The sequence below is a fragment of the Hippichthys cyanospilos genome, chromosome 4 (assembly GCF_059441005.1).
Source record: "Hippichthys cyanospilos isolate Australia breed blue-spotted pipefish chromosome 4, RoL_Hcya_1.0, whole genome shotgun sequence".
Lineage (NCBI taxonomy): Eukaryota > Metazoa > Chordata > Actinopteri > Syngnathiformes > Syngnathidae > Hippichthys > Hippichthys cyanospilos.
This window is the reverse complement of record NC_142372.1, coordinates 23,112,904-23,132,695: the sequence shown is the minus strand read 5'-3', so window position 1 is coordinate 23,132,695 and position 19,792 is coordinate 23,112,904. Positions and strand designations below refer to the sequence as shown.

The 19,792-nt window shown below is 37.8% G+C and overlaps 2 protein-coding genes across 2 annotated transcripts in view; both read left to right on the top strand.

The window, feature by feature from the left end:
• The first annotated feature begins 117 nt into the window (after window positions 1–117).
• LOC148425061 (very-long-chain (3R)-3-hydroxyacyl-CoA dehydratase-like) lies at window positions 118–13,743 on the top strand. The gene is made up of 11 exons (XM_088413715.1): window positions 118–368; window positions 1,225–1,267; window positions 1,417–1,490; window positions 4,322–4,486; window positions 5,481–5,532; window positions 5,603–5,713; window positions 8,296–8,423; window positions 9,734–9,846; window positions 9,932–10,038; window positions 10,126–10,257; window positions 10,872–13,743. The coding sequence occupies exons 1-11, from the start codon at window positions 288–290 to the stop codon at window positions 10,946–10,948; spliced, it is 1,083 nt and encodes a 360-aa protein (XP_088269841.1). The 5' UTR covers window positions 118–287; the 3' UTR covers window positions 10,949–13,743.
• A 1,402-nt stretch (window positions 13,744–15,145) lies between these two features.
• The window catches only part of LOC148425060 (C-myc promoter-binding protein-like), a 49,087-nt gene continuing 44,440 nt past the window's right edge, over window positions 15,146–19,792 (top strand). Inside the window, exon 1 of the mRNA XM_088412971.1 lies at window positions 15,146–15,558. The gene's annotated coding sequence lies outside the window, so the exon portion shown is untranslated. The remainder of the gene's footprint in view (window positions 15,559–19,792) is intronic.

Genomic DNA, 19,792 nt, shown 5'->3' with positions numbered 1-19,792 from the left:
TTGTCAAACACCTAGCAGAACAAGCATAACAATATCTTTTAAGTGAAGTATATAACATGTAAAATACTTTGGATATGATGTACTTCCGTTTTTTTAAAACTAACCTCTCTACATTTGCTTTTATTTTTGAAGTTGAGAAGCCGCCACATCCCGGAAGTATATTGCATCACGGCGTGTAGTATACTGTGTGCATCATATGGCGTTTTGAGAGGAAGGCGAAGTCTTGAGTGTATTGATTTTCGGACACTTGGTCGTGGTTTTTTTGGCATGTAGATACCAGAGTTGCAATGCAGATCCTCACACCTCGCGTTTACTGGGCTCAACGGCACGGAGAGATATATCTCCGAGTGGAGCTGAGCGATACGAAGGTGAAGTAGTCCCATCCGTTTACAGCTTTCAGCTTTAACTTGACCACACTATGTACAAAATTGATACGTGTGTATGTATATTTAGATTTTTACGTACAGTAGTTGCTTTTTTTGCGAAAGGATTACAGCATGTTAGGTATTGCCTCAATTGTCCTAAAGCGGGGTTAACTAACCCCTTTGAAAGTGCGAAATGCTCCTTCTCGAGTTGTGGAGGACTCGTGGTTAGAAACACTAATGAAATAACAAACGCTCAAATTTTGTCTTTTTTTTTATCTATTTGATGTCTGTAACACATTGACAAATTCACCAAAGAATCACTATTACATTCTAAGGGGATGACAATGCCCTATCACTTGGAAGCAATATTCAGTACAGGCTCGCGATGTGACTTGAAACCTCGCCTATGCCTTTATGTCTTCATGCCTTCATAGGGCTAAGGGTGTTTCTTTCATGTTTCATACTATGTCATTTATTGTCATCTCCAGAGAAGTTGAAATCCTTCTCCTGTTTCATTTTAAACACTATTTTATATCTTATAAATATGGTTCAGGTAGCTATCATTCATTTATACATATTTGATGTGTGTTTGCACTCATCGCACAGCATCTGTTTAACCTGGCCCATAAAAGATGCATGGCCTTTAATGGAAGGGCTAGCTTTTGTGCAGGCTTTCCAATGAAAACCCGAAACAAGATGACAGTCATTTGTTTCACCTCAATGAAATGAGTAGAGTTACACACTAAAATGGTACACGTCTTTAATGATGTTGTCTTTGTAATGGTGAATATAATTGCTTTTCTTTTTCTTTTTGTAGTGGTGAACATAATTGCTATTCCTTTTGCTACATGTCTTTCAGGATCTTGAAATCAACCTGCAGGACAACACAATTCAGTTCAGAGGTTTGTATGTGTATTTTTTAAATGCCTCCCACTCTCTCAAAAGAGGCAAATTGCAGAGTGGCCAGTTAAACCGGATCACTATTTGTGATCTCTTCAGTCCTTATTTTTCAGTTTAGACTGACTGCAGCGTGTATTCTTGTCTTTCACAGCACAAGGCCACGGAGCTAAAGGAGATAATGAATACAAGTTTAGTTTGGAGTTTTTGGAAACTATCAGACCTGAGGTACTCTCTTATCCCTTTCAGTCTTCAGTTCCATTATATTGCATTTCACCATCTCTTCTTTTTGTTTTGCCTGTTAATCAAATGCAACTGCTCCAATTACTTGCCAATCCTCAACTTAGAGTTTGTGTAATTTTTTGCATGTTCCTGTGGGAGCTTTAGGGGCATTACGGTAAATGCAGCAACAAACACCCCTCCTCCTGCTTTCCGTAGCTATAACAGACATGGCACCCTGAAGAGGACTGCCACCCCCCTATGTAATATTATTTAATGATAAATAGACCTATGATTATATTAAAACATACTGTTGGTCTTTAAGAACACATTTATTTGCAAATTTAGGAAATTTATGGTCATTTAATATATACATTTTTAATGAAACTGTCTAAATTTTACACAGTGTCACTTTGAATACATGTTTTAAGCAGCCCTAATATACAACCATTGAAAGGAATTTAGAGATGTGCCCTTTTGTTTCATTTTTGCAAAATGTCTTGACTTATGAGTGTTTGCTCTCACAGTAAGTGTTACTATTTTTATATGGTTGGCACTTCCTCCCCACTGTTGTGTAACATAATCATGCTAACAAGTCAAAAGCCAAAAGGCAAGCAGCAGTGAAATAGTTACCAGCATTAGATTCTAATAATGTACAATGTATATTGTACATAATGAGAAATTTGTAATAATAATAATGTGTCCAATTGTCAAATAGTAAGTGTATTCACATCACTTTTTTCAGACCAGTATCGGTATGAGTACTGACCGATGCAAAATGATGGCTATCGCTTCTACATTTGATACTTTTATGATGGCTATCGCTTCTACATTTGATACTTTTCTATTAAATCTATTCACATCAGATCATTTTAAACAAAGACCTTTTGTTTTGTACATTTCTGTTAAATCTACTAACACCAGATAATTTGAAACAAAGACCTTTTGTTTATTTCAGACAAATGGGGCAGAGCAGAACTGTCCTTTTGCAATAGATAATTTCAGTTCAAAATAAAACACTGACACCAGCAAGCCTATAACCCTTGTGGGGATAAGCGGCTCTCAAAAATGGATGGATGTATAAAACACACCCTGATTTAGAATGCATTGATATTAAATGCACAAAAATGCAAAATAAAACTGACAACTGCCTGTTTCAATCTTTGTTAAAAAAAATTAATTGAAATTCAAAACAACACAGGGTCAACTGTGAATTGTTAAGCATGATCTTTTGAATTTGGAAAAGAGGGCTGGGTAATAAAGCTGAAAGTCATCACGATGTAAGGATTTTTTGTACAGTAAATGTTTCACAATCAGATAAAATGCTGTATCAAACAAGAGAATACAACCCTTCAGAGGAAAAACAGTATCCACATTAGAAATACAGTAATAGGTACATACAAATACAAAAAGTAAGCAATAGGACTGCATAGCAGTCACTATAATATAATATAGTATTTTAAAGCAAGCTTTAAACAGCTCTATTGAATTATTTGCTGAGACAACATGCACACAGCCACATACTTGCCAGAATGGGGGGGAGCCATGACATGGCCTGGTGAGACTGATTGAGCTCAGTCACAATTTCACCAAGTATGAGAGATGGAAAGAATGAAAGACTCCTGTCAGGAAGGCCATGTCACGTCTTCAACCCCCTCCTGGCAAGTATGGCTGTGCACATGTTGTCTTGGCAAATAATTTCATAGAGCTGTTTTCAGCCTCCTACAACCAGTGGGAAAAAAAAAATCAGTTTTTCATTGATAAATTATACAGTTTTCATTCTCAGCACCACAAGTACGCTGTGCATTTTTCATCTATTTTATCATCGATTTTGCATAATCTATTTTTCTCATTTGATGAGGCCGTGTGCAAAGCAAGAATATATGTGAAATACAGTAATGGAGAGAGTCATCATATCACACAAAATGAGTGAGCAAATAAACATATATATACAAACATATACTGTATTAGCATTCTAGTTTTGCAAGTTAAAAATCAAATCTTTTATATCAATTTGTGTATACAGCAGCAAACTGCTGCTTGTATTAGGATTTTTCATGTTAAGCTAAATTGTTTTCTGAGTTTGGTCATCTGACATTAAGATTCTGAGCTGTGATTGGTTGTTACCTGAGTTAGCCCTAAGAAATTGTCATTTTCAATCTATAGTGAGTAGCAAAATGGCCATCCCTTCACATCAATAAAAACAAGTATATTTTTCTGCTTTATTTGTATTTCACAAATGCTGTATTAATCAGAGTACAGTTGGGCTACCTACATCATATTACTTTAAAGAAAATTGGGCTTATTTTTCCACTTTAACATTTGTTGACTTCTTTGTAGGTTGACCATCAAGTCAGTGTATTTTAGAGAGGCACCCTATATTTGCTGGTGTACATACATCAATCAAAGATCATTCACTCGCCAAATTATCTTTCACTGATCGTGATTCGTTACGGTGCATCATTTTCAAACGACCAAATGCATGCAACATTGCCACAGATCTATTCCACCGCGAAATGTAAACCTTAGCCGCTTAGCATGTAAGTAACGATTCATGATACTGAAATAATACTTGAAAAGTCGATGGAAACAGTGAAGTTTGGTCTTTCAGAGACTCTTATCACTACGCACAAGGATCGTGTCATATAAGGTGACCTGATAAGTTTTTTTAGTGACAAAAATTAAGGATTTGTCAATAACAGTGGCAATGTAAGATGATCTGCCCTTCAGCTGCAATGGGGCAATTGTTATTTCATTCCTAAATAAGTCTTTGTGCCTAACCCAGTCCCCGATGAGTCTCATTCACATATTGTGTTTTTTTATGTCACCGTTTCATTCAGATTGAGCATAAGTCAACAGAGCGTCAGGTAGACATCAAAATCAAGAAGCAGGAAGAGCGCTGGTGGGACCGTCTGACGCTGCAAGAGAAGAAGCCTCTATTTCTGGCTCCTGACTTCAACCGGTGGCTGGATGAGTCTGATGCTGAGATGGAGCTCCAGGCAAAGGTACCAAACGAACAACTGGGATACTTTCTAATAATCCTTCCCTTTAACAATGTCGCTGTATGCTAAAGTTACATTAATAGAGTTATTTGTAGGTCTACAACGATTTCTGTATTTACCATGACATACAGTATGAACCAGGGGTGCTTAATGCCTTGATTGGCCTGTCGATCGTGAAGGTTGTAATGGTAGAGTGCAAGATTAGTTATTCATGTACAGTATATAGAAGTTCTGTATGTATATAAGCATGTCAAAGTGGGTAATGTAATGACATAGGAAGAACTATAGACGTTTAGTTTATATAGTAACACGTTATTGCCTGCAAGGGGCGCTAATGAAAAAGAATTAACCAAAATTAAACGAGAAGCTCACACTTCTCCCACTGGGTGCAATGTGAAAGTAGTAATGAATCAATGAATAATAAAATACAGAAAATTACCTGATTCCTGAGACTGGAGTACCGAAGTTCTCTAAAGAAATCACTTTACGTTATAGAACTTTTCATAAGTAGGCCCCTAGTATTGAAAATAGTGAAATGCATTATGAAGTATTTGAATTAATATACATGTGTGAGTGACATCATGGCTTTTTCATGATGCAAACCAGCGCAGCCACTATTTTGAGTTTGTATTGGCTTACAAACAAAAGATTTTAAGGCTTATTGCACAGTTAACAGTGTTATCTACATAGCTTCCACAACACGATTAAAAAAAAATAAAAAAATAAATCACAGATTGTGCGACCGCAAGAAGTCCTCAAATGTAATAGTTATATTTACAAACAATGCACATTTCAATGTAAAAAGTTTAAATGTGTTTGTAAATAGTGGAAACAAAGGTTTCGGCACCCCTGGTATAAACCAGCACCTTTAACGCAAAACAGCTTCCAACTGTTGTAACATTTAATAGTACTGCAACTGGACAAAAAACAGTCCCACATGAATTTGGGGAAGAATAAGATGCTAAGGTGTCACATTTAATGTTTTTTACTTTTTTAGGAGGAAGAAAAGATTAACAAGATAAGTGTGGAGTCAAGAGTTCGTAAAGACCGTGAGTCCTGTTGAATTTCTCACCTGCATGAAAATCAATATTTTGTATTCACTTCTTTCTTCCTCTATAGCCTATATAGGCCTGAAGAAAGGCTACCTATTTATGTACAATCTGGTGCAGTTCCTTGGATTCTCCTGGGTCTTTGTCAACATGACCGTTCGGCTCTTCATTCTTGGTCAAGGTTTGTAAGAGGGCAGGGGTTCGCCATGGCCCTTCATGTTGCACTAACTCTCCTTTCTACTCCCTCAATTTTCACACATATGAGACTTGGTGAATGTAGAGCTCTCGATTTTTGCACTTATGTGCATATTTTGTTACATAAATCACTGAATATGGCCTTTATACACTTGGGACACAAATTGTTCCAGATATTAAAAAATATATATATATATATACAGGCCAGATTGCTGTCATTACTGCAGAAGAGGAATTAGATATACAAAAACAAAAACAAAAAAAAACGGTTTGACACAAATAAATTATTTTTGAGCTTAAAACAAAGGTTTATGAACTTTGGCATCAGAAAAATTAAACAGTCACAATCACAGTCTGCTCAATCAAAGTAGGAAAAGCAAACAAAATCAAGTTTCTTGGGGTTATAATTAATGCTAAACTAAGATTGAAACCACATTATGAAAAGGTGAAAAAATATATAATAAAATTATAACAACAATATCTAAAACCATATGTATTTTTTTTTTTTTTTACAATACCAAGAATCTCTTGAATAAGAAATCATATATAGTTATTATTATTGCCCTCCTTACTGTGTGGAGATATAGGGTGATATACGAAAGTTTAAACCATTTGAAAAAAAAAAAAATTAAACACGCTTGAATTCTTTGACTTGGTCGAATTCAAAAACCCACAGATAATGTGTATAAAGGAAATAATAACCAATTATGCCACAGTGTTCGGATGTTTTTTTTTTTTAAATCAGGTGGTTATTTTAGTTATTTTAGGTTATTTGAGGAGCACAACAAAAATACACGATAAAAACCAACAGAAAAATCTACGATAAAAACCAACAGAAAGCAAATGTGAGTCTCTCTAAATGATGTTAATCTATGAAATGATTATGGACTAGATCTGAAAAAAATGTGAATCATTCAATGTTTTCAAAGAGATTTAAAAAGGTAAATTCCATGAATACACTAATCCTGCAGATTCTGTAAAAAAAAAAAAAAAAAAAACTGAATCGTTAAGAGGTATGTGTCTTTCTGTGTTTTCCTGATACATTACATTGTTATTGTATATAATTAACTTAGTGTCGAAATATCATGTAATTTAGAGAAAAACAAGGGGTAGGACTCAAAAGTTCTTTAACTTCTTCCTCATCCCTTTGAATATGTAAACTACTCTATCCATTGTTGATGTTGTGGGGTGAGGATGGTCACGAATAAAGTGGACCCCAAATCAGACTGGACTAGAGGCTCGAATTATTTAATAACAAAAAGAGCGCGTAACACGTGAGATTAAAAACAAAAAAAAGGGAAATCACAAAGTACCAAATGAAAAGCACGGTAGAATTTGCACAGCCACAAAGAAACAACTGAGAGCGTCTGTAAAAAATATCAATGGAGTGTGGCAACTACGAACCAACTACTAAGTGGGGGGGTGGAAAAACCGTAAGGAGGCGACGGGAGGTATCAAAATAACAACAGAATGCTCACACAGAATAACTCGGAGAAAAAGGCAAAGTATCCACTAATGGCAAAATGTAAAATACAGACCTTGCGGAAAAAGTCACTAGAGCGCAACGATTAGCTCGGGAACAACGAGAAACACGATGCAATATTCCAGTCCGCCCTCCCAGGGTGGCTCCTAGCTGTCTTGCAATGCCCAAAAAGCCTGCAGGGGACACCAAAAGTAGAAATCCCAACAGTTGATGCTTTTCTTTTCATTTTCGTCTTGCTTTTATTATTTTCATTTTCATATCATTTTGCAATTTGTTTATATGTTCAAGAAATCAAATTAAAACAGCCAATTCATAAACATATGAAGTGTCCTGCAGGAAGAATCCCCGAGTTGTAAAACCAAACAAAGAAAAAAAAAAGTTCATTCTTAAGGCTTGTATAATGCTGGTGCAATTGTGTCAGTTCCCAGTAAAATGTTCCTTCATTGAAATTCAATCCTGCTGATGTAATCAACCACAAACCTTGACATTTTTGTGAGATAATCTTCCATTCCTCATTCATTCATTCATCTTCTCAGTTCTATCAACTATAAAACAATAGAAAGAGACAGTTTTGAGGGGGTCAAATAGAACAGAAATAATGCATTTGTTCTCATGAAGGTTCTTGAACCTGATTGAGTCCTTCATAACAATGTTAGTTGCATTTTCATCAACTTGATATAAAAAGGTCAATGAAACATTGAGGGGCTGTTTACACAAATTCTCCCATTTAAAGGGGCGGTGTGTAGGATTTGGACTGCTTTTCATTAAAAATGAATAAATTAAATGATTGTAAATTTCAAAAACTTGCAAATGAGTTGTGTTCTTAATGACCATCAGTATGTTTTAAATATAATAGTTATCATTAAATAGTTATCATGAAGTGATAATGCATGGGGGGGTGGCACTTCTCCGGAGGCGGCCATCTTTGTTATAGCTATGGACAATGGTAAATGCAGCACCTCCTGCTGTACGTAATGAAAAACTGTCCAAATCTTTACATACTATCCCTATAAAGAAAATTCAAAAATGAGGAGACCGTGTATTTGTTTTGCAAATGTCACTGATACATAATTCCCCCTCCACAGATTCGTTTTATGACACCTTCCACACCACAGCTGACGTGATGTACTTCTGCCAGATGATGGCCGTGCTAGAGGTGATTAACCCCTTGTTGGGCTTGGTCAAGACAGGCTTTTTTCCTGCCATGATACAGGTAAAGAGAATGATTAAAAGTTTGACTCACATTTCAATCACATGCACTGAAACAAAAAACATGATCTTAACTCACCGTAATTTCCCTCTGTACAAGCCGAGTTATTTTTCCCCTCGTTTTCATCTTATTGTCAGCTTATACCTGCAAAACTCAAAACCAGACCAATTTTATCCACATAGCTGTGTTTGAATAACATTAATTTGAGAGTGAAATAAATGTCAATTTACAAGGCTTTTAATGATTAAATATATACATATAATTTGATATAGTATGCATCCGTTTTTGCACGTTTGCACTTTCAAATGCACTTTGTCAAGCGCTGCCTCAGCGCCTCTTTTTTGTCAACAACGAGGCTGCGTGGATAATTTTTCTGGCGGACTTCGACCCATTATGAAAAGGAAAAGACAGCTTGACTTGTCCGTTCAGGACAAAAAACGCGAGAGCTTTGGGATGACATTCGTGGATGTCAGCAGGTGGGAGGGACAAACACAGTGAAGAGCAACTGATCCATGCTCTGATTTCGCTACAGTCGTCATTTGGGTAAAGAAATTTCAAACAAATGACTACCCGTGGAAGAGTAACAAGGATGTTTGCGCAAATGACGTGCAGGAAGGAAAAAATGGGAGGAGCTATTTGGCGTGTCAGAATAGGGTTGATGACTTTTTGGTCTATTTGACAAATTCATATTCAGCGGTGTCAAAAAAAGAAAAAAGCATTGAAACTTCGAATCGTTTTACTGTTGCAACATTAGTTTCAGCATTTGCGTCTACGCATGCGTGTATATTGCTTCGCACTTGTCTCGTTTCCATCCCGCCCCGTCCCTCCCATAACCGCAACCGTTTGTTTGTTATTCGATATACGAGGAAGAAATGCATCTAGGTACTGTATTTTCTTTATTTTAATAACACACACTGTGTGTTTTAATTGGACATATGTGTAACCACTAAATTCAGGGGTAGACATTCACGGGTTTTTGTAAAATTCACCCATATTGAAACAAAAAAAAGGGGGGTAGACTCGTGCACAAAGTCGAACACAGGAAATACGGCAAGTAATCCTTCTCATCCAATATTCAATTAGTGTAATTTTAAAATAAAACAAATTAATGCATTATTCAGGGGTTGGTGTAACACATTTGGAATATTTTTAACTTGATCGAAATGTTTTTAAATTGATGAAAGCCTGATGAGAGGCTGTGACTGTTTACTTCAATATTTTTAACAAGCTCATGGTTTCTTTTCAGTATGTTCTTCATATGCTCACTCATGATGGTCTGATCACAAGGTGTACTGCTATTTATTGTAACGCAGGTCGCAGGGAGGAATGTCATTTTATTTGTCATCTTTGGCTGCTTGGAGGAGATGCAGAAGAAACCGGTCGTTTTCTTCGTGTTTTACCTTTGGAGCAGCATCGAGGTCTTTAGGTATCCCATCCACACCAGCACACTGCGACGAGCCTGCCGATGTTGACCGTGATACTTTCTGACTGATGGGACTTCTCGTTCTTAGATACCCTTTCTACATGCTGGCCTGCATTGGAACTGAATGGAAGCTGCTGACGTGGCTCAGATACAGCCTTTGGATCCCACTTTACCCGCTTGGGGTCGTCGCTGAAGGTAATTGCCTCTGGTATCTGTATTTAGAAAAGATCATACAATACACGTCGTTTGTTAGTGACGGATTATCTTTGCGGATTTGTGCAGCGGTGGCTGTGATCCAGTCCCTCCCCATCTTTGACGAGACACGTCTGTTCAGTCTCCCCCTGCCTGCACTGTTGGGACACTACTTGAGCTTTTCTTATACTCTGCAGCTCTACTTGGTTCTCATGTTCCTAGGTAAGGCAGCATGAAGAGACTTAGGGTCCTCACAGGCTTCAACCATTTTTCTTGCTGCTCATTTTGATGTGGGCGGATCGGTGGAAAAGCAAATCCAGGGTTCAGATCCAGCTTGCTCCGGCCTTCCCGTGTGGAGTTTGCATGTTCTCCCCGAGTCTGCGTGGGTTCTCTCCGGGCACTCTGGCTTCCTCCCACAGTGCAAAAAAAATGCAAGGGAGGCGTATTGGACATTCCAAATTGTCCTTAAGTATGACTGGTAGTGTGAACGGTTGTCTCTGTGTGCCCTGCGATTGGCTTGCAATCGGTCCAGGGTGTCCCCCGCCTACTGCATAAAAACTGCTGGGATAGGCACCAGCTAGTCAGCGACCCTATTGAAGATAAGCAGCTACAGATGGTGATTTTGATGACTGAGTGAAGTAATGAGATTTTTCACTGGTAACACGACACTCCTGGTACTGACGCAGCTAATAAAGTACGTTTTCGCAAAATAATAAACACCCTAACACCCTTAATTTATCTTCTGTGCATTATTATTTTTTTCTGTGATGCTGATTGTTTAGGTGAGTTTTGAGTCCATTCTGTAGATATCAACCAGCGTTTATTTTCCTTTTCAGGACTCTTCATCAATTTCCGATATTTGTACCAACAGAGGAGGAGACGTTACCGATCAAGGAAAAGGAAAGATCATTAATGGAGCAGGATATAACATACACTCTGAGCCGTAATGTGTTTCTTTTCTATCAATGTTTCTCTTTTTTGATTGCCTTTTCCATTGAAATCATGTAGGTTAATTTATTCCTTGCCTAAATAGCTTTCTTGATTTGCTCTTTGCTATTTACGGTTCAACTTGACAGGTGATTGTTTTAAAGCCACATGTTTTTTTTTTTTATGTTTTGAGATGAATAAACATATAGTTGGGCTGGGCAATATGGCCCAAAAAATTAAATCTTTTTTTTTTTTCTCTTAGCCACTCAATTGAAGTAATAAACCCAACAAGCATGTACTTAAAGAATATTCGATTCATCCAAAAAAAATAACAATACTGTGCAAAATGTTCAAGCAAGAATAATGTAAATAAAGTGTTGTATGAAAAGTTTTAAGCATCATGTATAAGAAGCCTTGATGCATGTCCAACCAAATCAGTTCCTCTTCACAAGTGCTAAATGTTAAAAAACAAAAACTTGAATCCTTTTTGTTTTTCTGATGCTTACAACCTTGATAAACCCCCTGTATACTGATTTTAAAACTGCTTGAACAGAAATTTGACATTCATAGCTTGTCCTGAAAAGTACGTATTCATCCTTGTGCATCTCTCGCTTAAATGCCTCAATTTACGAATGACTAACTATTGGGAACACTTCTTGTCAGCTTGTCTTGTTAACTACCCACCAGGCATTCTGCCACTTGTGCATCTCAATTTCACAATACAGTCAATTTTCAAATTTTAAAATGACAAGGTGAGTTGACAAATGATTGCCCAGCCCATTTTCTAGTATTATGGACAGAATTAAATCAAATGTTGCAATATTTTTGGCCCTATATGCTGTATCTTCTTCATACGCAGTCTATTCATTTGTGGCAATTGTAGTGTACAATTGTTTCTGATTTACACTCTGTGCACATTTATTAGGCAGGTTTTTGGGGATTCATTTTATTTTTGAACAACTACAATGCTCTTAGTTGACCAAAAATGTCAATAAAACTCAAACTTGAATATTTTAATGACTAAAAAGTAGGATTCTGGCTTTCTTAGAAAAAAAATCTATGTGCACAATTACTAAGCAAATATTAGTTAGCAGATATACAACTAAATTAAGAATGGAAAATTTCTCATTACACTTGTTTGTTTTCATTTGTTAAAGTGAGTGATAAACAACTCAAAATGTACAAATCGTTGAAAATGTACAAATCGTTGACCGATATAGCCACCCTTATTTTCAATAACCAACTTATTGATATGTTGACGATCAACTTTTAGTGAAACAACCACCACAACCTTCCCATACAATGTTCAGAAAGGTGTACTGTTTTCCATCACCATAAATCTCCCGTTTAAGAAGGACTCTCGTGTTCTCAATAGGGTTTAGGTCAGGTGAGGAAGGAGGACACTATTAATCTATTATCTGGAAGGCCTTTACTGGTGAGCCGCACCGTGGAGTACTTTGAGCCATATGATGGAGCTTTATCCTGCATAAAAAACATGGTCTTAAAAGATGGACCCGTACCACTGATCTAATTAGGCTAGATCTTTTCAAAACATGTCTTTTGATACTTCTTGGCCCAATCTTAACATTTCAACTTGTGTGACTTCTTCAGTGATGCTCGGATTTCCTGCTAGCCTCACGTTTGAGTCTTCTCAGTCTTTGGCAGTTTTTTTGCGTCTTGGTTCCTCAACATTGTGTCTCACAACCGTGTTAACTATTGATGGTTCTGTGATCACGCCCAATGTCTTAGGAATTCTAAGAGTAGTATGCCCCAATGATTTTTCTATTTTTTTACTTTTCCGAGTCACCTAAATCCCTCTATTTTGCCCCATTTTGCCCGAGGAAAAGAAGCACATCATAATGGGTATTGAGCTTCTTTGGTCCCACCCAACCTCATTACAAAAAACACATCACCTTGATAAGCTTGTATTCAATAAGTTTCCATTCAAGTTTACACAACTTGGAGTTAGAAAATATACATAAAACTGTTGCTATGGTCAAAATACTCACTTGCCTAATAATTGTGGACATAGTGTACATACTGTATATCTTTTGACTATTGTGAGATACCCCACTAAGTCCTAGTATGGTCAGTAGAGGACACCCTGGCTTTTCCAATGCCTTATTTGTTTGGGGGTGGGTGCTGTGGTAAACTTTGCTGTCTTGAAACAAAATGGACGCAAACAGTGGACACAAATGAAAAGGCTGGGTCTCTGATCTGTTGCCTGTTGTCCTTTGTTTGAAACAAACACAAGACACGTGTCATCTTGCTGGCAGGTTGAATCCTCCTTCATTGATGATTCCGTAAAATGCATGCCTGAAAGTTACGCATGTAGGGACAGTTAGGAGAGAAAAAGGAGGGATAAATGGATTTTATGAAGAATTTACATCTAATGGCCTAATGCGTTACGAGTAATCCCATTTTCTTTGACGGGCTGTTTGTAATCCCTCTGTAGCGGAGTTAATTACGTGCTCAGCAGCACCATTTTCATCTGACCGCTAAATCCAAATAACTGCTGTTTGTCAACTCAGCATTTCCATTATTACCTTCTCAAATATGAGAAATGTGAAACTTGCTTCATTTTTACGCCACCTTTTCTTTGTTTATATAATGCAGGATTGTTTCTGTTTTACACTGAGCAACATGAAGTTAGGTATTTGGGTTGTTGAATGAATGCTGTTTACAGTGTTACTTTTTACTCTAGGACATTGTTTTGGAAACTAAAGAAAATAGGATCTTTAGGAACTGAATAAAAGATGTTTGTGTGTTCTGTCTCACTCATATAGGACATCCTTTTCTATTCTGTTATGAAATTGGAAAGAGACAATTGCGGAATTACGACAAAGCATACCGTTTAAGCAGGCCTGGATGATTTTTTTTTCCCATTTTTAATTATTGAGCATTTTTCATACAAAGCGCAACATTCAGTGATGATTGAATACAGCGAGTCATATTTTAAAGGATACCGCTGTATGTCCCCCCCCAATTCACGCTCATCCCAACCCAAAGGCCAAAATACTACACACACAAACACAAACTGCACGTTGTAGTTTACAGTGAATGTGACAGTAGACTCCCTCCACCTTCAAGTCGGGACAGGTCCTGAATATTGTTTGTGCCAATGCACCAAACAGCAGTTTAGGGTGTGCTGGAGAGCGTTCCACCTTAGGACTCCCTGGTCCTCCTGGGGGATTTTAACGATCACGGGTGAAGAGAGGGGCAGAGCGGTCAGCTGCTCATCATCTGGTAGTGTGTTGGCTCTGATGCTGGGGGAAATGCCAGTCCGACCTGGTGGACCCACTTCCGACAGAGTTTCACCCTTGTCCTGGGGTCGAAAGAGATGGGTGACTGAGTCCAAGTGGACCATGCTCCTCTGCGCCTCTGTTACAGAGGCTGATGGGAGCTGTGGCTATAAGGGAAGCCGTGAAGCTGAAGGAGTCCCATCTAACCTTCCTTTTGGCCTCTGGCACTCCAAAGGCTGCTAAAAAGTGGAAATGTTGCTGATTTATTTGACAACTAAAATTATGCTTTGTGTACAAGTAATAGAGGCCTAACTTTAAAAATACATTTTGCCACTTGCTGTCGAATAAAAATGACCACGTCCTCATGGTACAGGTTTTCGGGGTTTGGTCATGTGGTATTGGTTGTTACTTGAGTCCTAAATACATTTGATGTCGTTTTCAGTTAACATGAAAATTTAATTATAAAATTGATTATAGTTGGGCGGCTTGGTGACGCAGTGGTTAGCATGTCCGCCTCACAGTTCAGGGACCTGAGTTCAAAACCACCTCGCCTTCCTGTGTGGAGTTTGCATTCTCTCCCCGAGCCTGCGTGGGTTCTCTCGGGGCACTCAGGCTTTCTCCCACATTCCATGCATGGCAGTTATATTGGACGTACTAATTTAACCTTAGGTGTTATTGGGTGTGTGCCCTGCAATTCGCTGGCAACCAGTTTGTCCCCCGCTTACTGCATGAAGTCAGCTAGGATAGGCACCTGCAAGCCTGCGACCCTTGTGAGGATAACCGCCTCTAGAAAATGGACGGATGAATTATTTATAGACTAATAATTTTCCCTGCTGACATGGCAAAGTAACGCATCCCTTTTATCAATGTGGTTACTGTTGTCACTTTTGACTGTTCAAGATCACCGCGTGATTTTTATTGTTGATATTTCGGATTCATGATGAGCAAAAATACATTTCCTAGAATACTGTAGTTAAAAAAAAAAAAAAACAACAACAACACACTCTTTACGCTCTATACAAATGACACACCCCTTAATGCAGAGCGCAGACTGCTGTCTCCAGCCATGCGTGCGCGTGTGCCGCGGGCGTGTACGTGCGCGCACACGAGCTGGGCAGCAGACTCTTCCCATCACAACCAAAATGGCGACTGAGCGGACAGCCGGCTCGGCCCGGCGCGGTCACTGACAGGCGAGCGAAGACGTTTCGCTTGGCCGGACTCCCATAACAAGTCACATTCTGGGACGACTGGATACAGGCACGAAACGATGGTTACCACATAAATGTACTAGCACCGGTAGATGACACCCGACGAATCTGCGCCCAAAGGACTAAAAATAACGTTTTGAACTGGGGTAAGTAGGGAATGATGAATCGAGTGAGTGCAGCTGCTGTCCGCTTGCGTTAACAGAATTGCCCGGACGCGAACGACCGAATTTTCGTTCATGCTGTCACCATCTTTGCCTTCTCTTGTTCGCCTGTCAATGACTGAATTTTGTCCTCCAAGCAGAGGATGCAACGCGCTCTCCTCGCTAGCTGCCTACAGTGTGTGCCACAGGTTGTTGCAAGCCCGAATACCTTAATCACCTGGCCTGGTAGCGATCAATTCAAATCACATTGCGGTCAATTTTAGTGGCTCCTTCGCCGATAATCATTCAAACCTCTAGCACATTGTGGCGTGGAGCGATAACAACGTCAAAACACTTTGAAGCCCATTGCTTAAAATTATCTTAGGGTGACGTTAGAAATCCGTTGCGTGTTCAAATGCTGGAAGACTCATCAGCAAGGCGCTTCTCAGCCTGAGAGGTTGTTGAAATACAATTTTTACGATCGATGGAAAAATTCGCAATCTTTTGACGATGCACTAACTGAAGTGGCTTGGATGAAGCTCAAACTGGGCTGTCAAATTATCTCTGAACCGAAAGTTGCTCCTGATGCGCTGTGGTTCACTGAGCTTTCTGACTCGCGAGGAATATGACAGGTGCGAAGTCCTCACTAATATCGACTCATTCAACTACATCCCACCGAAACAAGCGATAAAGTGGGATTTGAATGACAAAATACTACATGAGCATATTCAACAGCGTTTCTCTACCGTTCATTTATGAGATCAGTGTTTATTTCAAATGTTAGCGTACCTCATTTGTCAGATCTACTGTGATTTCTGAAAATAATTCACAACATAACTGCAGCTGACACCCATTCGCTAAAGAGCTCAAATACCCACCATTTGGTAATAAGGTTGTTTTAGTGTTATCATCACAAACACTGAACCAGACTAAACTGTTGAGGCCAAACCAAGCCCTTACTTACCCTGTACTCTGTTGAATCGCTGGCAGTTTTAGTTGTACTTTATATTTTGTATTATAAAGAGTTCCCCACACAGATAAAAATAACCCTATAAACCTGTCTTAAAAGTGCAAGGTAAATGACAAACCTTACAGTTCGAGTGATCTCCTTAATGTCTTCAGTAAATATAGTCAACATAGCCAATACATGTTTGTAAACCATTGGGAAAGACTTGTCAGATTCTGAAAATAAAGGAGTGAGGTCTGATCCATCTGAGCAAAAATCGACACATTTATTAATCATTGTAATCCCACTACAAACTTGATCACAATTCATCTACATGTGAAAACCACGCCGAAATATTATTTTATATATCAGTGGTTGGCAACTGTTTTTCAGTGATGTACCACCTGTGAAATTTGCTTTCAGTAAGTAGCCCTTAACCAGTGCAAAGCATTTAACCCTTAAAAAAAGACTTAAAACATGCCATCAGTGTCTGATTTATTAAACTTTAGAATGTTTCAAATAATCAACTTTTGGATTATAGAAGAGATCTGTTATCAAAAAGAAAAATATTTAATTATTAATAAATATTTGCCCACAAAAAAAGAATCAACACAACACTGGACTCGTTCTCAAAAATGAATAATTACAAAAATACTAAACAAAGTTAACTTTTTCTTAATTACGGTAGAAATCTGTTCACAAAAATAATTAACATAATTATTAATAAAGATTTGTCCATTAAAAAAAAAAAAATCAACAAAGTGTCAAACCTGTTCTCAAAAAGAAATCATTAAAAATAAATATTTGTCCACCGAAAAATTCAACTGAAAGTGTCGTTTTTCGGGATCATAGGAGATATCTGTTCACAAAAATGAATCATTAACTTAACAGGTAACGAGAGGTGGCATGTGACAAATTGGACCATTTTTAAAATAACGAAATTGAATAACCTACTGAACATAACATTTGTTTTATGAACGTATATTTTCCTTAAACATGTCATTAATTCAATAATTAGTTTTCCGGATTTTTGCATGTTGTTTGTTTTATTTCAACTCTCGAGTACCCCCTTGAGTTCCTTCAAGTACCCCGAGGCGTACCCCTACCCCCATTTAAGAACCGCTGTCATATATGATATGAGATTTAAGAGCTCTCATAGACAGCAAATTCAAATTAAGTATTTTTGAGAACTTGTTTAACACACCTACAATATACAGTATAGATATTTTTTTTGTGTGTATGTCTACTACTCAGCTATGAAGTCACTTAAAAATGGCAATTTACTGAAGCTGACCTATGATTTTCTTTTGCGGGACACTTAAATAATGTGGCGGGTCAGATCTGGGCCCCGGGGTGACTGGAACATTTTCCTTAGCCAATTTATTTTAAGGGATAGTGTATAAGATTTAGACTGTTTTTCATTACGGACAGGAGGAGGTGCTGCATTTACCATTGTCCGTAGCTATAACAAACATGTCCACTTCCGGAGAAGTGCCAACCCCCAAGTCATATCATTTCATGATAACTATACCTACGATTATATTTCAAACATACTGTTGGTCATTAAGAGCACATTCATATGCCGGTTTTTGAAATTTACAGTCATTTAATTTATTCCTTTGTTGAAAAACGGTCTAAATCTTACACCCTCCTCCTTTTTTATTTGGTAATATAATATTGTAATGGCTGAAAATCAAAGGTCAGACCATGTACTTGTAAAATATCACAGGTGAAGCTCAGCGATGCTGTCATGAGGTTTTTTTTTTTTTTTTGTGCTTGCTCCCAATTAGCTCGCCCTCATGTCATCTTAACTCACCAAATCTGAGGATTGCTATGATATGATGTGATTGAGCAAAAGGCAAGAATAATTTAATGATTTCTTGCCTAGGCATGTTGATTTATTTGCAACATGCATCGGATAATGTACATTATTTTCAATTCTGTGATTCAGATTAGGGAACGTAATATAGTAATGCAAAATGTTTGTACCTAGGGATGTGACCACAATTCTTAACACAGTATGGATTATTTCATGTTACGACATACATAGAATTAAGAGTAAAAGGATTTTGTAATTGAATAATATGTCAATTGTTTTTGGATAAGTAGTTATAATAGACTGTAAGAAAAACTAAAAAAAAACTACATTCATTCAGTCTGCATCATTTGCAAAAATGGGAAATATTTGAAATGCTCTAATTGGCAGATTCTAATATTCCAAAGGAACTTCTTTGCTTTCGTTCATCATTACACAGGTTTTGCTTTTGGTCATGTATAGACCAAAATTATGTCTGCAATCTTCTAAAGCAGGCTTTTTGAGAAACAAATGAATGAGAATGGATATCATTTTGTGAAATAACACATTTGCTCACATTTGCAACGTGACAAATAACTACCATACTAATGCACTTCAAACTAAAATTAACATGAAAACAATTGCTTGCTAAAGTACATGACCTATTTAACAATCTCTGTTCAAAATTATCACCAGTCATGACTCATCAGTCTCAGAGAATCTTCATGCAGTTGTTTAGTTTTGTAGAAAAAAAAAGCAGATCACTAAAACAAAGCAAAAGGGAAAAAAAAACCACCCCGCTTTACATTTTTTTCCATCTTACGATGTGTACTGTGATGTTTTTTTTCGTCCCCTTTTTCCTGTATTTTTCCCGCTTTATGACAAAAATAATTGTCATGACCCTATTGGTTGGCTATATTAGTGTTGTTTTGTCTCCATCTTCAGGCATTTTTAGGTAATTGCTCTTTTTTTCTTGTTCCATCAAACTACTTGCGCTGTAACGCTTCACTCAGATGCTGGTCTGCTATTGATCTGCGTCACGACTCCCTAAGATACTGGTCTGCTATTAGTCGGCGTCATGATTAAAATGGCGGCATGCTACGGAATGGATCGCGTCTAAGTGCTTAAAATAACATTTTATGTGCATTTTACTGCTTAATTCAAACTTGAATGGGTTGGCCATGGGTCACATGATTGCTAGTGATGTTAAAGAGAGAAGTAAGAAGATGATTTACAGTGGACCCCCAGGTTACACCGTCTCTGGCTTACGTTTTTTTCACATTACGATGTGGAATACTGAGTTTTTTTCCTCCCCTCTATAAGGCATTTATTCCGCTTCACGATTACCATCAACAACTGTCATGACATGAGGGGTTAGTTTTGCCTCCCTTTTGAGGCGTTTTAGGTAATTGCTCTTATTTTCTGTTGGCGTCCAACTGCCTCCGCTGCAACGCATCACTTCAATGCTTGTCTGCTATTGGTTGGCATCGCGACTCCCT